Here is a 19,058-nt window from a genome sequence, read left to right as displayed (position 1 = left end):
AAGGGTTCACAATTTTTCTAACGCCTAAAGTCAGATCACAATTTATGTATGACGGGCATGAAAAGCACGGTCCAGCACAGACGCTCCACTAAACAAAACAGTAAAAAGAATAAAAAATACCGAATGGACGTCATTTTCACAAAGTTTTGTAATTTTTCTCTGTTTTGGCAAAGTAGGGTGTTCCATCTTCGAAAATTATTATTCAATGAAATTTTGACAAACCGGTAGTAGTTACCTATGCATATAATACTGTCGTAGCGTACTTCGAAACAAATGTATTTTTTCATCGGAGAAGCACATACACACAATTGTATTTCGCCAAGCGATTTTAGGGCGTACATCGGCGCTCATTACACGCAAGGTAGATAGGCTACCTACATTTATAGTGCCTATAGGTACAGACCTAAATCGCGAGGCTAATGAATTATTTATCATTCCGTGATAAATTTTCCTCCGAAATCCGCGTTGGTACAACAGCATCACGGCCGCGCAGGCAAGATCAGGACGCGCCGGTGCAAATCGGACCACCTACCGCCACCTCCTCCGCCTCCTCCGCCTCCGCTCGCCTGCAGTCTCGTGCCGCCCTCAGCCACGTCGCCGTCGTGGTGGCTAAAGCGTCGAAGGAGACCTCCGCGACATTCTGGCGACTAGAAACGCGCGCCGGATCGCAAAAAACACTCGCAGTACTTACGGTACAGGTACTTCGGGTGTCCTGCGCCTGATTCCAGGCATCGGGAAGTTGAAGCACAGAAGATACACCCACCTGCAATACCTCGTCGATTTCGCATCCGTTCTGCAGCCGTATGAGAGGTAAGCGCATTTCGTGCATCATGCAATCATATGAATTATAACTGCGATTACTCTCCTCAAATTACTATTTACATTGCGGAATTGTATCTGTACTCTGCAATATTATTTTCACCGCAACAGGATTCGCAGAGTGATTCCTGAGCGGTGCGGTGTAATTCTAACGTCCGAATTAATTTTCATTAATTATCCTGTTAGCTTAGCAATTAATTTTATCAAGCTGCAACGAGCGCGCGGTATCCCGTCGTGGCTATTACATGCCTTGCTTCTCGAATCTCGGCAACGCAAAGAGCGAGGAGATTAAAAGGAAAGACTTGGATCAAATTTATAAATGGAGAAATTACATTTTACTCGAGACCAGGACCTAAATCGATTCAGACCTTCGTGTCCGTAATTATTGCCGTACATAAATTTGATGATTGAATTTCATCCCCAGATGTACCGTTAATATTTATTTTTCTTTCCTTTTCTTGATTGCTTAAAACACGCATTACGACTGAAGTCGACGGATCTTTCTATAAAAGAAGAAAAACAAACTGATCGTCAGTTATCTACAGGGAACATTCAATTACAAGCCATCGCAACAATTAACGCGTACACGAATAACATTCACGAATTAGTCTGCTGCATGACGTCGCGCATTAATGTCTCTGTTATATCGTCCAATATCGCGGTATAAGTGTGCAGATCTTGAGCTTGATCGCGGGCACCTGACCTTCGCTAAATTTTCGTTGAACTATATAAAATCTTAGGTATTATATGCTTTTATAGCCATACTAAGCTATCGGCTGTAACAATTACCCTGAAATGACCAACGGCCGTTTGTCGTAAAACAGTTTCCCGTTACGGATATTACATTGCGGAAAGATCGATCTTTAATTGTTACTGCAGTGATCATAATTGCAATCCAGAAGCTCTAACTCTAAATGCGTTATATCACGCAGTTATATGTATGGCGTATAAAGCAAACTCATATAGTTTTCATGTCGTCTACGTAATGAGAAATTAAACGATAAAGAATCCAGTTTACTTGAGGCAAATTTATTTTCGCGAACAAAAGCTCGTGCACGCTTTTCAGTCAGAACAGTAACTGTGATTAAGAAACCAGTTCCAACGCCCGTGCAGATATGAATTATATCGCGATGACCTCCTTCATTATAATTTTTTTAGCTGCTTTATTGCCGACTTCCGTTACCGGTCACGTGACATTCCCATTTCAAGTAAATGCGTTACAATGCGTAAAATACATACAGCTACCTAATTTCGGAATCGAAGCAACCCTAATCTGACGGTATAGCAATAATCATATCACGTCTGTGTCGTATAAGGGAACTCGGGGCTTTCAGGGGTTTAGTCATATGTAAAATTAGTAAGAAACGGAATTTCTTATTGTTTTAGTCATACGAGCAAAAGCATGTAGGAATCGTAGAGCTGTGCAGTATATTATACTCCCTGGGTGGTTACAGGATGCGAAGTAGACGTGCTAGAGCTGCACACTTGTGACAGAATAACGTAATCATAACGCACGTGGATGAAATACCTTACTCGGTATTTCGCCTCCCTACTGCTCCGATGTCGGAAGAGGACTTCCCTCAGATATTCGAGTAGCAAAACGTGCCGGAGTGTATATCAGAGTGAAGGTCCACCCAACTACTGTAATAATTCTCGGACTAAGATGTCAGGGACAAGTTCCATGCTACAAAATAACAGACCCGACGAGATCACGACAAAGAGAGAGAGAGAGAGCGAGAGAGAGAGAGAGAGAGAGAGAGAGAGAAAGCGAGAGCGAAAGCCGAGAGTATTCTCTTAACTCTATTATCACTTTATTATAGCGAGGATATATTTAATCCGTAAAGTTTAAATCACCAAACTTTTATCCGCATATTGTGTCACGTACGCTTATTGGTCTATCAAAAGTTGGCACCGTTTCCCATTTCCACGTTCCGTGCATGTGCGACAAAAAAACCAAAATTGCTCGGATTAACAACACGTGAAATGATGTGCGAGCATACGTGGGTGGTCAGCTGATAATTGAGTATTCAGATATTATCCATAAATCCGTATCATATACCTAACGACGCGGATCGTTTTCATGTGTTAAACCATGCTATACACACTTTCTACAACGTATCATAACCCGAGGGCCTCCTTGCAGGATATAGAGGCGCTCTACCAATATACCAATGAGAATACTCAATTAGTAATCAATGGTAGTTAGTTAGCGAACTATACGTACCGTGTAGTTTGCCCAAATCAGTGGATTCTCGTTACGTCGGTCTGGAAGGCGATTATAATTTACCACAGAAACACGAACAAAAAAAAAAAGTTACGCTGTGATACAAGATTTAGAAATATAAGTAAGTATTCAGCATGATATTTACTGCATGCTCGTTTGTTTTTGTGAAAAAATAGTTTTCTTCTTTCGAGTGGGATTCACATATGTGTGTTTTACTGTATTCCTGATATACGATCACACCTATATTGGTACTGTTTATTTACGCGGTGTTACATGTAACAATCATTTCCTATTCGCAAAATGTGCAATGAAACAGCAATGGTAATCCTGCAGGCAATTAAATAACCTTCTAAATTCAACAATTGGTCATCCTTGTGTGATTTTGATTTGCTTACCATTTCACTAATCCCTTCGAATAGTACGTTCATCGAATGTCCCATGCGTTAAATCAATCTGACAAATTTTTTTCTAGATTCATTCTGTTATACTATGAGAGATGATGGTACGAAGTTTTTACCTTAAACTTATTTTTTCTTAACTTAAACATTTCAATTTAACACAGTATAGTACACAGCAAATTACGGTACAACAATAAGTATGCCTATAAATTGTCAAAAGCCTTATACTGGGAGTAAAGTTTTGGGACCTAAATATGTATCTATCTAATCTACATATGTATTTTAACCACGGATTAGATGTTAAACTGTTTGTAAAAGCATCAACGCGGTTTTGAAATACGAATTGTGCAGCAGAACAACTTGAAAGTTATTACAAGCTTCAGAACACTCCAACACTGACAAGAGGTGACGAAGTGCTAAAATCAATTTGTTACTCAGCTCGGAGATAAGGTGTCATAGCAGCTTGACACGTACAAATTGAACATGATTTTAGAATAATGAAAAAACCGATCTGTTTGCGAAAGAAAAGAACCACCGTGAAACCGTGCCCTAATTTTTTTTTTACATGGCTTTTCATCCGACATCAGTGAGGTACTTACCTTGAAACATATATTGTGCTGGTATTATAAAAAGAGATAGCTCCAGACGGAGTTGTATCTGCCGAAACAGTCTCGTTATATCATTATCAGGATCCGTGTCGGCCGCCATTCTTGGTTCAGTTTCGATTTTCTTCTGAAATTGTGCGCACTGAAGTCTTCCATCCGTAGGTGCAATAAGTAAAACCGAGCTACGTTCTCCGGTCTCCGAGAGCTTTCAACCTCAAGCTTATAGCTAACTATATCCATAATGTCCATATAGCCAAGAACTTTGCCGGGGAAATTCCCCTGGAGCCCTATCGTTACGTGGAAAACCCTCCAGTACCATTTGGATACGTGTATGTTGTACCTAAATCCAGACTGCGATCACCCTGCAAGATAAGTTTTCAGTGCTTAACCGTACGTGCGTCGATGAATATCAGAAATTTACGTAGGTTGTAAAAAGTTCGTGAATAACCGGTTATAAGTATGTGAACAGATATCTGTAAGATACGAATGCGAGTATTTTGTATACCTACCTGTAGATTGATTTTCTTTCTTTCAGAGTTCCGGAGAAGAATCGACAAGAGTCAACCGTTCGACCGTCGTGTGAATGAGTTCCGGAAGATGTAAATCGTCGCGGAAGTTGTCTCGTCCCGCAATTGGTATGCTTCGTACACGTATAAAAAATTACATATCATTAGGATACAACGTATGTGTTGATGTAATCACATTGTGCAGTTTGTTTACCAGGCGATGTCATTTACCTGCAGCTTTCCAAATACATGTCACATGTCGTCCACGTACCATACCTAATCGATCCGTACGCGATCATAAAATAGCACACAACGTTCGTGTTGCCTGCGGGTTTCGTACATCGTATATGCAGCCATATCGTCATATCATTTTATTTACCTTTTATCAGATTACGGTGTGAATTGAAAATGAACTCAAAATTGAACTTGGCCTGATACTCGGTTGGATTAGAGTTAAAAAAAAGTGATACGGAAAGCGATCCAAAAATGTTAACGAAACATGACTAGTAGAGGTATCAGGTGTGATGAAAAAGATTAAGGCGCACGCGATGGTTTATTTATCGAAATATTTACCGCAGTTCGAACGTGTGCAGGTTTTGAAACACAGTAATGCTATTTATACGTTTATACGTATAATAAACAATTCAAATGATTTTCTCCGGTGCGTATCCATGTGTACATAACAGGTTACATGTGCATGTGTACTCGAATGGCAGATCGCAGTCAATTCACCGATATACAATCAAGCTGTTGCTTCGTGATATATAGGTTTTCCATTCCCTTTCAGGTATAAATTACTCACTGGTAGCGACATGTACACCACTCATACGTGTGCGTTGTAAACGTGTCCATGTGTGTATCGCAGGCGTGGGATGCTCGCAATGAGGTGTCATAAATTCATGATTTAGGGGGATTAGCGTATATTTATACACAGTACCGTAGACCGCCATGTGTATGAAAAAATCAGGGTACAAGATTATGATGGATAACCGGTATAGCAGTATAGTAATCCCGGATTCAACAGCCCCCAGTGGCAGCGGAGCGTCGCTACTCGGGGTACTTTTAACTTTTTCATCATATAAAATATAAACTTTTTATTTATACCCAACCCTCCCACGCACCTAAATTATCTCGCTACACTTATTTCGGCTTTATTTACCCTAGATTCTACAGCGCGGTTTTACACCCCCAGCTAACCAATAAATTTTTCGCTCTTTTGAACATCTTTTCAAAGTTTTGCAAACCTCTGTAAATGAATAAATTTATCTACATATATATATACAGGTATGTGTATACGAAGGAGCGAAAAAACAAGTTTCTAATTAACTCGCTGACTGCACGGCTTTCATCGCTCTATCTTAAATATACTTTCCGCTCTTTTTAAGGATATAAAAATCATTTTCGTGAACGTTGGATTTTTTATTCTGTTATTTTCTCTCATTAAAATAACAGCACGTAGTGCGCTGAATGAATCCCGGCTATTTTGTACGTGGTTGTATTACGGAAAAGTTTTCCAAAAGGGATTCGCATGCAGGGCAAAAGTAGTACGAACTGTATAAAACCAACACGACTTGTTATTCGAACGAAATTATTTCTTCAAGTTCCATGCGCGCTCCGCTTTTTTTCAGTTGTACGAAATGTACGGTTTTTTAATTCAAGATTTGTTAAAATCCAGTATTTAGTAACTGAAATACCACGCGATTTTATTCATTATTATATTTATCGTAATTCCCTCCAATTCTTATAATTTAAGTTGCTCAACGGATGAAATAATAAAATATATGTATCAATTTTACAACGCCTGTAATAAACACAAGACCAAAAACGACAAGCAAAGTGATTTGTCAACGATGCTTTTATTCAAAGTGTAATTTTCACTCGACTCTACGAGAATACGCATTATATAATTTTCTTACATGTTAGCCACGCTGACAGGTTACGCATTGAGATAGTAAAATGTCGAATGACACGTGCCTGAACGGAGAGTGCATGAAAATTTTTTGTTTTTCTTGCATTCAGACAGTGATAAAAAAATTTTAACGCGTTTACATTGAATTAGAATTTCAAATGTCGTTTATATTTTCGCGTGTACATAACTAATTCGTCGAAATGTATATCAACGACTGGTACTGATTCATTTCGCTCGGTTAAACATTTCCCTAAATCACCCCCGAAACAAAAGCTCCTACCTATAGCTATGCAATAATCCTATACAGTAAATTTGATGTAATCGCCAGGGATCGTTTTGCCCGCGGGTATCGTTTCAGCCATCAACCTTCACCAACACGCGTGAATTCTTGAAATTAACTCGCGCTCTTTCGTGCCTTATGACGTTCGGATATTCCTCTACTTGTATAATCGCAGAGGGACTACTGTGTCCACATTATATCGTATAATGCCTGCATGTATACTTTGTCGCCTTTGTTGGAAAATTCATTATAACAGTGCTTAAGCGTAGCTTGTTTGACGTCATAATTATTTCTATGCCTGCTCATACAGGGAAGTACGTATAGGTATGGGAATCAAAGACACAGGGTGGTATTAGAACTTTAATATCCTGACGAAAAGTGTTTCATAATTACCCGCACGGAAATATCGCTCGCAACTAGAAAGCAATAAATGTATGTAATCGCCGTTAAACTTGTTGAGTGTTTTACCACACGGCTATCATCTTTAAAAAAATGGTATTGAAAAGTTAATTTGTAATTAGTTGGGCTATTACAGAAACGATCTGAACAATGATTGTGAGTTGAAGGATAAAATAAATTTATAAATGTATCATTATACAAGAAGTTATAAGGTTTGAAATTCTGTAAGCTGGGATAATTTATGTAAAACGTCTCGTGAGTTGAATCAATATTTTCAAATTGGTTTCAATATGTCTTCAGTAAAAAACATACGCTTATGTGTACTTAACAATTCTTTACCATCATTGAAATCGACAACTTATTATGTCGAAGAAAAAAATAAAAATGACCCAACAACAGCGTCTATTTATTTTTATAATAATATTGTGTGAGTGCGTATACCTGATATATTTTGAATTTCATCGGATCTCTGCACTTTGCATGCAAATGAAACGTCGGAAAACCGGGGAAAGTTTTTTCCCCAAGATACTAAGTAGATATAACGTATAGGGGTAGGCACGAGGCGGAAAAAGGGATTGGACATTAAATATTCGAAGCATTTTTCAATCGTCGCACAGCCCCTTTTAAATGTATAATCAGAGGGCCTGTTTTAACGGTTGAACATTTTCAGAAATATTGCAAGCGTATTCTGCGTATTTCCCCCCCACACTTTCACTTCAACCTTCATTTCGAATATAGTCCGAATTTCTTCTACAGAATTCAATTACGCGTCTTGAAACAAAGTGTACAGAAGGACGGTAATAACTGACTGCAGAACCCGGCATTCAAGACTCAAGGGTCAAAGAGTACGACCGTAATTACATTTTTACACGTTTATTCCAACTATCTTGGGATCCAATTCGCAGGGGAGCCGGAAATCTAGGAAATATAAGTTACGGGAAAGTATGTATGAGAACGCCCGCTAGAATTCTACCATCGCGGGAAATCTCGTTTCTTGAAAACATGGTACACGAAATATAGCTCTGCTTTATTCAGGCTCTCTGGGGTCGGCACGCATTTCTGGGCACTTTTTTAAAAAATTTTATTAAGTGAATCAGCTCAGGACTGGATGGATTTTTATATTTTATATTATTTTTATTTTGACGTGACGAAAAAATCGTCACAATTGATGAAATTTATGATACAAATATCCCGCGGTTACAACGTATACTTTAATTAATTGCTACTCGAGTTTTGACAATGTCCCAGTAGATAGTCATTTTTTTAAATTATCTCTACAGAAGCATTATACGGCCTAGTGTACATATAGACATATAACATAATTTTATTAGCATACTCATGTACTCGGCGATTTAAATGCTGTAATTAATAAGCGGCAATATTTGAATTTCAGAGTTAATTTAACTTTCGAATGATTCGATTGAAGATCCCTGTCGTTTGCGAAATTACGGATTTTCGCCAACGCAAGGCAATCAGGAGCTGGGACAAAATTTTTCTCATGCAAAAGCGAAGACTCATTTTTCACTGTCATTTCCGAGTACGTCGTAAGCCTCGCGTTTATTGGCCAAAAATGTGGCAGTATCTGCGTACACTCAGCTGCGCTGGCAATATAATTTTATATGTGTGTACAAAATATTCAATCTTCAAATATTGAAATATATATACCTATATAAGAAATGCCGATAAAACTGCGAAGACAAAGGACTCGCGTTTACACTCGCGTGTTTATGTATGTACATTCGCGACGCACGTTTGTAAATACTTGCGCGTTTTTTTCATAGCACATAATGTGATGAAAAAATTCTGAACACGTACCAGACAAAGGCTGCAGATATAACCGGAATAAGTTTTGAAGGAGGGTTTCCCTTTACGACAATTTCGCACGTCGTTCTTCGTATCTCGCCACGCTTATTCCGCCGTCTTTTCATAGGTGTACATGTTTCGCCTCGTTTATCGTAGCTCCGTACATAGATACATACCTCGCACATCTTATACTTGCCTGCATCCCCTATATGGGAATAAATCACAGATGTTACGTACTTGAAGAAAATTCTTTGCGGTATTCTACCGCAATATCAACTCGATAAATTTTTAATATCCCCGGTTTAATTTCAAGACTTTGTAAAAAAAAAAACCTGGGATAAAATAATAGTTCGATTTGATTTTTGTGAAACCACAGTAATTCCAAGGCTCAAGGCCTGCTGATTCCCCCTGGCTATCCTGGTATCCAGTTTCAATGTCCTCCTACCTGTATCAAGTTTTCTCTCATTCTCACACCTACGCTGTCGAGAAATACGCCATTTTCTGCGGACAGAAATTCTGAGAATAAACTTTTAGGCGGGTGTCATATAAGTGTTATGGGGTCAAGAACGTGCAGGAATCCGTTCCGAGTATAACCGCGAAGATGTGGAAGCACGTGCGTGTGTAAGGCTATATTTCAGCCCCGAGTATTACGACTGTATGTATACATGGCTCAGAAATGCTTAATGATAACTAGCCATAAGATTTCGTCGTTTCTCATTCCCTTTTTCCGGCTGTGTTTCATCTTCTTTCGAGAGACGGGAGAGCCGGAAATAAATGGGGACATCCCGACTCTCGAAAACAAATCCCGTTCGAAGGCTGCGAGATAGGAGGTATACATATATGTATGTATACGTATAGGTTCAGCCGTATACATCAGGCCCGGGAACCGGAAGCATGGGGTTAAGTGTAACTCCGTGTCGGGCTCGCCTCTTCCCTGTTTTCGCTCTCATTTACCGTTGCCCCCACAAAAAGAATCTAGATTCTCTTTAATCCAACCGGATCGAATCCTTCCGGGTGACTCTGACGTTTCGACGTCGTAGCTGCCCCCGAAGCCCGGGCTTTACTGGGGCTGATAGGATGCAGATCCACTTCAAGTCCAGCGACTCGACAAAGTATTACATACGTTATAGACAGGTGTACAGGACGCCTTTACTTTGTACGCGATTCATTTAGGCCTGAATTGCGGTAGGTTAGTGTTGATTAAGCGTACAATAAATTTTGGTCGCAATTAAATGCAGAACTAAAATGTCACGTTAGGATATAACGTACGCCTGTAATTACCGAGTATTTACCGTATTTTGATACTTGATTACAATTGATCCGGAAACGTCGCGTTGAATTGCAGATAAGAATTCTACGTTAAGCATGTGCGATATGTCTTGCGGATAAACGATTTTTCGCATAAGAATAAATTGGCGAGAAGAAACATAATACAATTCACAGGCATATAAGAAATTGGGAGACAGATCGTGTGAATGGCCATTTACGAAAGTGGCACCGGCTACGACGGCCGCGTTTCGGAAAGCTCACCGTCACGGCTTTTCTATTGTGTACATGTCACACGTGTACATATGTATGTACATTGTAGGTACATATATCTATATACCTGTACACCGTGTTTACAACGTAAAAGTAAATATTTTGAGAGGACCATTCCATCATCGCCATTAATCCCGCTGTTTCATTCCTCCGCCCTCCGCCCCAGATCTTATATCATCATCCTCCCTTACTCTCGTCTTACATCCCCTACCGCCCTCTGCCTATATCTATCAATCTATCCACCTTTGGCCGCGGTGCGAGGCCTGCGAAAACGCAATTCTAATCAAAGCTCCATCTCCGTTTTCCCACGTTCAATTCAGTAAAGTGTGGGTAGGGGTTATACGTTCTATAGGCAGAGGCCAGCTGACTCATTTCCAAAAGCATCAGATATACCTGTAATAGCGATTTCATTGCGGGGTAAATTATACGGCTCCGAGTTAAACATTGCACAACGCAAGCTAGGCGATGGTTAAATGCCGAAGATACAAGGGACTGTACACCTAGCTCATGCCTACCTCATCTTATCGTTAGTCACATAGTCCTGATACCTGATTCCTACATATGTATGTATTGGTTGTACGTACCGCAGGATGGTTATTCGGCAATCCTGCAGGATCAGGATTGTCTACGAAGGTAACCGCGAGTCTCTGCTAAACTTGCGGAAAGTTAATGTCGGCTTTAACGGGATGCCTCTCTATGGATTTACGCATATACCTATAGATCAGTAGATACCTTCCACTTCGGCACTAGGTTTAATAAGTAAGATGAGTCGCGGGTTCATCTAGGTATACATAGTAGATTATACGATCTACATGAATTATAGGATCCAGACGTTAGTGCGGATTTGAGAAAAATTATGATACGTGTATAGCCGAGGTATAAACGAAACTTGCGTACCTATATAATGTAAAATAACGTAGCGAAAATTATCGTACTTTCAACAATGTTTCTTCAAGAGTTGATATGACCGACGCCACATGTTACATTAACTTTAATATAACGTATGAATTTCCTTCGGGGCATTAAATAGGTATACCCGGAACAATGAACGCGATTGATTCTAATAAAAAATGCGTCAAATACCAAGTCCTCGAAACTCACTGCGCAATCCAGGGTGTACAGGAAAGGTATTGAAATTCCAAACGCGCTCTCAAACGAACTTTGGATCCTTCGGCAATATTCAAAGGATAATGACTTGTACAGCTGTCACGGAATATTACGTGAAATTCCTCATCTGATCGTTTTCATTTTCATTATTATGATTTTCATTATATATTTCTACATATCTAACATATTATGTACGTATATATATTCATATTATAATGTATGAATATTTTTTTTTTCATTTTGCCTGCCTCATACTTTTCCCCCCTTTTCTTTCTATATTCCTGAATTCGATTTCATTTCACGTCCGTCAACCCGCTTTACAGCGGCGTATACAGAATTATCGAGAAAACATACACATCCACCTACGTGTGTATGCGCTGTGCATACATAGATATGTAGATGTGATTACCGAACGAGCGGGGTTATCCTTTGAGCTTCCAAAACTGCCGTACTCGCAGTAACGCCAGTAACACGTCGCCCTCGGCACGCCCTTTATTTCTGACTTTTTTTCACATACATTTTGCCTGCGGTCAATTTCCATTCATTCGTGATAATCGTTGTTAGTTTAATTGTAGCTGTTATTGTCATTGTTATTTTTACTGCCGACTTCAATATTACACCGACGTTGAAAATAATTCGTACCGCAGTTGAGAATATCCATTATACTTATCCTTTATTTTTCGAGCCAATTCGGGCAATCGAAGATAATAATGATGAATTTAAAATAGCCATCGAATTACTCTTATCGACTAAAGCGTGTGTTTCAACAAAGTAACCTCAACTCTAAAGTACTATAATGAGATGTGCTTAGGCACAGATTCTCCGGAGGGTGATTTTTGCATACGCGTCGAGGCTACGTATATTAACATAATGTATCATACCTTGCTCAACAGAGCGTATGAGAGATGTGTTTTAAAACGAATTGACTTACATATTTGCATCGTGTATATATTATGATAAGTTCTATGCTTCTGGATTTACCTTATTTCTGCATATATTAACAAATATTATATCTAGCGACACACGAGGGTTTCCCTTTAGGTAAATTAAATGGGCAGGCGGTCATTATAAACACAGATATAGGTCAAGGTGTTTCCATTAATGAAATAAAACCATCCCTTGTTCTATGGGGTGAAAAATAAGGAATTTTCGCAAGGCCCATGGCCTGCATAGTTTTATAGGTAGGTACACATACCTCATTAGTACCTTCATCACCCGTCCCAAATTCGTTACTCATATTAATGTTGTACACGGCTTTTCACTCGATGCAACACAACGCAACACTAATAAATTTATTGTATTATGCGCGTAACCGACTGATCGTGTAATAAAAATTGAAAGATAATAATGAATCACACGCGCAAACATACCAGAGCCTTATAGGAGCAACAACAAACAGAGCTCGTTTGTCGAGTGTTTCGCTTTCCAGCTGTGCAGGCGCTTCCCGCAAGGATCGATTCTTCAGGGAATCCGCCGATGAGAATAATGAAATTTTTCACCACTCTTTTTCCTTTTACCTCCACATTGCTTAGTTCCGGTTCGTGGAGTAAAAGTTTACGGTATATACGGCTATGTATAGGTATATGGTATATCGTACCCTCAGTTATACTTCCCGCGAGTTTTCCGCGAGCTCAGAATTTCAGTTCAAAGACTCACACCTAGATGATGTAATACATACTTATGTCTTGCCTTCGCCTTTCATAGGTACGTATGTACGTATATATATATATATATATATATATATATATATATGTATCTATGAAAGGCGATATACATACATACATACGTACATACATACATACATACATACATACATACATACATACATAGACCATCTACCAGCCTTATACCTATCGAACATGAAGCTTTTCCGAACCGAATTTCACGTACCCCTAACTCAATTCCCGTAATTTACTTCTTGCACACGAATTTTACCTTTCTCGCGATTGATCTCGCAATACCAAGGCCTGTCAATATACCCCCTACCGTTGTGTAAAATCTCGTAATAACAATCGTATAATTTCGCTTTAAATTTATGTCACTTAATTTTCTTTCTATTGTATGGGGAGAAGACAAAAGAGTTGCAGTAAAATTGATCGGAATTGGAGGATGATCGAGGACGGCTGGAATGACGTGTCGACGTAGATGATCACTTGCCCACAAAATATACCAATTCGCCGCCTATACGAGCACCGTGAACCTGCACCGTAATTTCCCCATATGGACACGCGAAGCGTTAGCGGAGTAGCGACTCTGGTAGCCTTGGGGGCAGCCGGGGCCGGCGTCGGGACGCTCCTCGCCATCCTTGTGTACGCGGTTTGCGCCCGGCGCCGCGTCCTTCTCGGCGCCGTCGGAGGGCCACTTAACTGGTACGTCGCTACACCACCTAATGTATTATTACGTATAAGTACCACACATTCGTGCACGCAGGCTCACTCGACTAAACTTGTTTTTTCTACACTCTGTACGTACGCACCTGTTAATGCATGCTTCGCGTTACGCGCGTTACACGTATTATATTTCTATATTTAGTCGTATAACGAAAGGTGCGTACCGGCTCCCGGTTTTCCCGTCCACTCTTTTCAAAATATAAATCCTTCAATTTTTAACCGCTGTATTACAGGTTTGAGAAGGACTTGCTGGACCGGGCTGAAACTGCGAGATCAAAGGAAGTTCTGGTAGGTTTGGGTACCGGTACCAGCGGCAGCGAGGACAAGGTATGGCCACACAATGCCGCCCACGACAACCTGGCCCTCGAGTCGTCTGGTGGTAAGTATTAACAGCCCGGAGCTGCATGCACGCGGTGTTCTCGTATACCCAAGCGATCTCTAAACCTGTGCAGGCTCCTGTTGCGCTTTATGATCGCATACACGTACACGGTCAAGTACAAACGAGGTTACACATACCTACCAATTTTCGAGTATTTATTACATTACTAACAGTAAGTTAAACTTCAGGCTTGGATGTAAAACATCGCGTTCAAACAACATGTTTGAGAGCACGGTCGAAGGATTCAGACCGTAGGCAAACAAAATAACGAACGCAAATTTATGACTAAAAACACCGATATTGAGATGTTGTTTATTATTCAAAGGAAATTTCCTGTCCTCTAACAGATATTATTCTTCATCGCTCGCTCTTGCTACAGGGTTCATGTCACCGTGTTATTATAGCATAAAAACAACGGTAACATTGAAAGCATCGGATGGATTTTGCACTTTAATCTTACCTGTCCACACTTGGCAGATGCAGTTTTAAAGTCTATTCATAATCTTTATTCAAATCTCCCACTGCGACAATAAATGCATGAATACAATAAACGCTCGGTTACTATTCGACTTTTCTATGCAACTCAGACAAACTCCGAGAAAACTGTGTACGTTAATATAAGTCCAAATTATCCTGCATTCAATGTAATGTGCCTTCGTTTCTACTCTAATTCGTAAGTACCGCGATTATTGAGTATGCCAATTGTCGCGTAAAAGTCGTCCTAGCGTGTTCGTATGCAGTACGCGCGGTTTCTACGACTTCCCGAGATTCGATATACCTACATATGTATAAACCAATGCTGTAACCCTTATTGACCAACTGCGAAATTACCCCGATTACAGTTTACGAGAGCACGCGTATGTAGTATTGCAAAAATGATTTTCCTACCCGCGACGGCCGTACTCGTACAAGGTTGATATATTTGTGCCGATTCTCGTGTACAAGAAACATAACCGGCGTCCGAAGCACAAGTTATACAATTTACATATATTCCTACGCAGCGGTGTCTTTGTCGGAATCCGAGAGCGCTCTGATATCTCCCGTGAGTCCCGGAGGGCCAGGAATCGCTCCCCCGTTGCCCGGAGGGCCCCTCGTCGCCTCGGAAAAATTGGTTATTCTCGCAAAACCCAGAACTATACCGAGCATGCACACCAGACTGGATCATACGAAAATTGACACGGCTCTTTACCAGGTCAGCGCTTCACGAATAAATAAATATATATAATAGTATAAATAATTCGTCGAAGTTGGTTATATAAAAAATCTTTTTATTGATTATTTAAGAGGTTGCGACGTTTCCATCGGCTGCGCCCAATCATCTTCAGGCAATCATTAATTACGATCCTACGAGCTTAACGTGTTATTGCCTCACCGTGTCAGGAAGAAGTGTCTTTAAAAGTGTATTTACATCTAGAAAATTATTTACTATGACCAACTTCGACGGATTATTTTTAATATATAACCACAGTGATCACTAATTTGAAACTCCTATATATACATATATATACACACGAATAATACATAAATATTGCGCTTATTTGATGAATGCGTACCTTGTAACTAATCACTGCATTAATTTTTATTGGTGGCAGCAGGTGAACTCTGGCGCCACGAGCCCGTCTGAGAGCGAGGATTCAAGAGGAGAGCTTCAGCTTAGCCTTTTCTACGACGCACCAGCTGGTATACTGACCGTTCGACTTATAGAGGCGAGTCAATTCTAGATACTGTATTATATTATGTTTGCATAGGTCACAATTCATATCACAGCAATGTTTCGGTCGACGGAAAGTAAACAGCCCCGTGGGACCTTTCGACGAGAATATTATTATTGGTAACCGTCCATTCGCTGACGGCTTTACTGCACACTCCGAGACTTATATAGACTTACGATCGATTTTCTGAGCCTCAAACTGCACCATGCGTAATCCTTACTCCAAAAAAACACTTCTTGTTTATTATATCGGTCTCTCGCGTACATACCTCGCTCCCAAATTTACATTTCCAAAAGCTAAAGCACGAACATCGTGCTCACCCCGATGCGTCGTTCATTTACAGGCACACGATTTGCAAGCCCGAGAGATGAGTGGAACGGCGGATCCGTACGCGAAGATACGGCTTTTGCCCGATCGTAGTAACGTCTGGCAGACTAGAATTCACAAGCGAACGTTGAACCCAGGTATACGTATAGATATATAAGATCCATTACGCGGCTACCTTATTCTACTATTTCTAACAGCATGTAACGTGTGCATGGTTTTATAGTCTTCGACGAGGACTTCGTGTTCGAGGTGATACCAGCGGTCGCGATCAGAAGAACCTTGGAAGTACTTCTTTACGATTTTGACGCGTTTTCGCGTCACCACAATATCGGTTGCGTCCAGCTGCCGCTATCGAGCGTCGATCTCGGCTCCAGGGCCACGATTACTAAGCCAATTCTGCGCTGCACCGAGAGAGACGTTCGCGCGGAACTCGGGGAACTTATGGTCTCCATATCGTTTCTACCCTCGGCCGAAAGACTGACCGTCATCGTGATCAAAGCTCGGAACTTGAGGGTCGTTGACGACACGAGGACGAGTTCCGATCCCTATGTAAAGGTACTATATACCACACGTGCTACATACACTAACCCTTCGGCACGGAAAAAAAAAAAAATAAAAAAAACGGTGTCCAAATCACCTTTGAGGTTTAGGGTCGCGCGGTATACTCGTTGGCAAAAATCGTGATAAAAATCATGTGCTTATGTGAGGGATATAAGATGGGGTCGTATAAAACGGAGAGCCGCTTTTCCAACTTCATACGCATGCAGTGTTCAATGTCTGATTTTTTTTTTACCCGCTATGGTTCCAACTACACCGTAACAAGTTCGAGACTTTTTTACTTTCGTGGAAAAAAAGAACTTGGTGAAAATCCTCACTCGTATGTCAACTGGGATTTCTGAACTTTTAAATCCTTTTATACCCCCTCCGACTTTCGCAGGTAAGCATCATTTCGGAGGACGGAAAAAGATTGAAGAAAAGAAAATCCGGCGTTCAGCGGAACACAACGAATCCTGTATGGAACGTCGCCTTGACCTTCGACCTCGGTAGGGATTTACTCTCCCGTAGCAGCATAGAGTTCCTCATCCTACACGACAGTCTTCTCGGGGCTAGCGAAACTCTGGCGAGATGCACCGTTTCCGCAAAAAGTCAGCGAGATCTATTTCACGAGGTGCTCGCGGGTCGAGGCGCAACTGCGCAATGGTTGCCCTTAGCGGAAACCAGGCAGACCTGAGCTGACCCACACAGCGCAACCCGATGTGGTTTGGCTGATGACTTGAGTTACTTCGTCGTAATTGCATCGCTAACTCATCATAATTAGGTACTTCCTTCGTTCCAGAGTTATTAACGGCCGCGCGACCACCGCGCAGCGTAAACATTTTCTCATAATAATGTATACTCGTTGGAAAGATGGCAAGATGAATGTCTTAATCACTGCAGGGCATACTTTAATTTGCCCGTTTCGGTACTTCGGGTGAAACGTCATGAATAATCATTTTTTTACTATACCAATTTTAAGCTACTGAATTTTATGATTAATAATATTTTTCATTTTGCTACGTAATTTACAATCTTGGCAAGTAAAATTACCATTAATCGGAGATTGACTTATTGAAAATTGTGACATTCACCTTACTGAAAATCTAGCAATATACGCTACTCATTTCACAGAGAGAAAGGAAGACAAATTTCTCGTGAAATTTTAATCTATGCTCTACTCAATGGCTTGTAAGTTATACCAGTGAGAATATGAGAATAAATTTTGGTCTGCTTACTTTTATTTTTAAACGTACCTGTTTGTATTACACGTGGCAGATTTGGCAGTGTGAAAGTTATTCATTGCCTAATTTTCTGGAGTTACTTTTTTTTTTCAATTATGTTGCCGAAGATTTAATTTTTTATTCTACTAATTACGGCACTGATGAATTGATATAAGTTTCTTCTCTTCTAACGTCATGACAACTTCCGAGCCTTTGTGTACGTGCTGAACTTGACCACTATACATAATTATTATACAAATTACGATTTTGTGTACGTACATATGGTGAAAATTTCGAAAAATGTGCGATTTACGCGTGAGAATGAAATTAAAGTAATAATAATAAGCACAACACTAAACGGGTGATACAAATCCTAAAATACAGGATGACACCTGGGTCTTCCCTAATAAGATATTATAGCTTTAATTTATCAACGTTGGTATTCGCATTAATTAAACACAACTTTGTTTTCATTTAATAATATTGCTAACGTTTTTGTTCTGTATTTTATTGCACTGCATTCCCAAGATACCTGTGACCGCAATACGCGGATAAAATTTAAAGAAAACTACGTAATAAAATGTGATGTCACTAGTGAAACGAATCATTAAGTAAAGTGATGTCACGCACTAATTTTTTATGGGCAAATTATTTTTGAAATTCTACACTTACTCAGAGGGAAACTATATTATACTGTATGTATGAAACTTTTAATTGTATAAATATATGAAAAACTGAATATTATTATACATATAATATAGATATATTATATATACAAATATGTATATTATACTCTAACATTGTATGTACCTGTCTCGTTATAAGATACTGAAGAGAAAAAAAGTAAAATGATGATATACTATTATTGTATATTAATAGCGAATTCATTCAAATGATAATAAAA

General features: G+C 39.9%; 1 protein-coding gene across 3 annotated transcripts; it reads left to right on the top strand.

The window, feature by feature from the left end:
* Positions 1 to 568: 568 nt before the first annotated feature.
* On the top strand, positions 569 to 18,982 carry LOC124176793 (synaptotagmin-10). 3 transcript variants are annotated; one of them, XM_046558494.1, is made up of 9 exons: positions 569 to 810; positions 4,582 to 4,681; positions 13,662 to 13,958; positions 14,213 to 14,358; positions 15,360 to 15,550; positions 15,954 to 16,064; positions 16,414 to 16,534; positions 16,621 to 16,952; positions 17,335 to 18,982. In XM_046558494.1, exons 3-9 carry the CDS (start codon positions 13,810 to 13,812, stop codon positions 17,626 to 17,628), a joined length of 1,344 nt encoding a protein of 447 aa, XP_046414450.1. In that variant the 5' UTR covers positions 569 to 810; positions 4,582 to 4,681; positions 13,662 to 13,809; the 3' UTR covers positions 17,629 to 18,982. The 3 variants fall into 3 exon arrangements, with proteins under 3 accessions (XP_046414450.1, XP_046414448.1, XP_046414449.1); XM_046558492.1 differs by having other exon boundaries at positions 15,951 to 16,064; XM_046558493.1 differs by having other exon boundaries at positions 13,659 to 13,958; positions 15,951 to 16,064.
* The last annotated feature ends 76 nt before the right edge of the window (positions 18,983 to 19,058 follow it).

This window comes from Neodiprion fabricii, chromosome 2 (genome assembly GCF_021155785.1).
Source record: "Neodiprion fabricii isolate iyNeoFabr1 chromosome 2, iyNeoFabr1.1, whole genome shotgun sequence".
Taxonomy (NCBI): Eukaryota; Metazoa; Arthropoda; class Insecta; order Hymenoptera; family Diprionidae; genus Neodiprion; species Neodiprion fabricii.
This window is presented reverse-complemented; position numbering and strand designations above follow the sequence as displayed.

What these genes read in the sequence shown, in the direction of transcription:
- LOC124176793 (XM_046558492.1), top strand. Translation starts at nt 13,810, where the DNA reads ATGGACACGCGAAGCGTTAGCGGAGTAGCGACTCTGGTAGCCTTGGGG. An exon ending in TTGACACGGCTCTTTACCAG is followed by an intron (nt 15,551 to 15,950) that starts GTCAGCGCTTCA and finishes TATTGGTGGCAG; the next exon opens with CAGGTGAACTCTGGCGCCAC. An exon ending in TGACCGTTCGACTTATAGAG is followed by an intron (nt 16,065 to 16,413) that starts GCGAGTCAATTC and finishes GTTCATTTACAG; the next exon opens with GCACACGATTTGCAAGCCCG.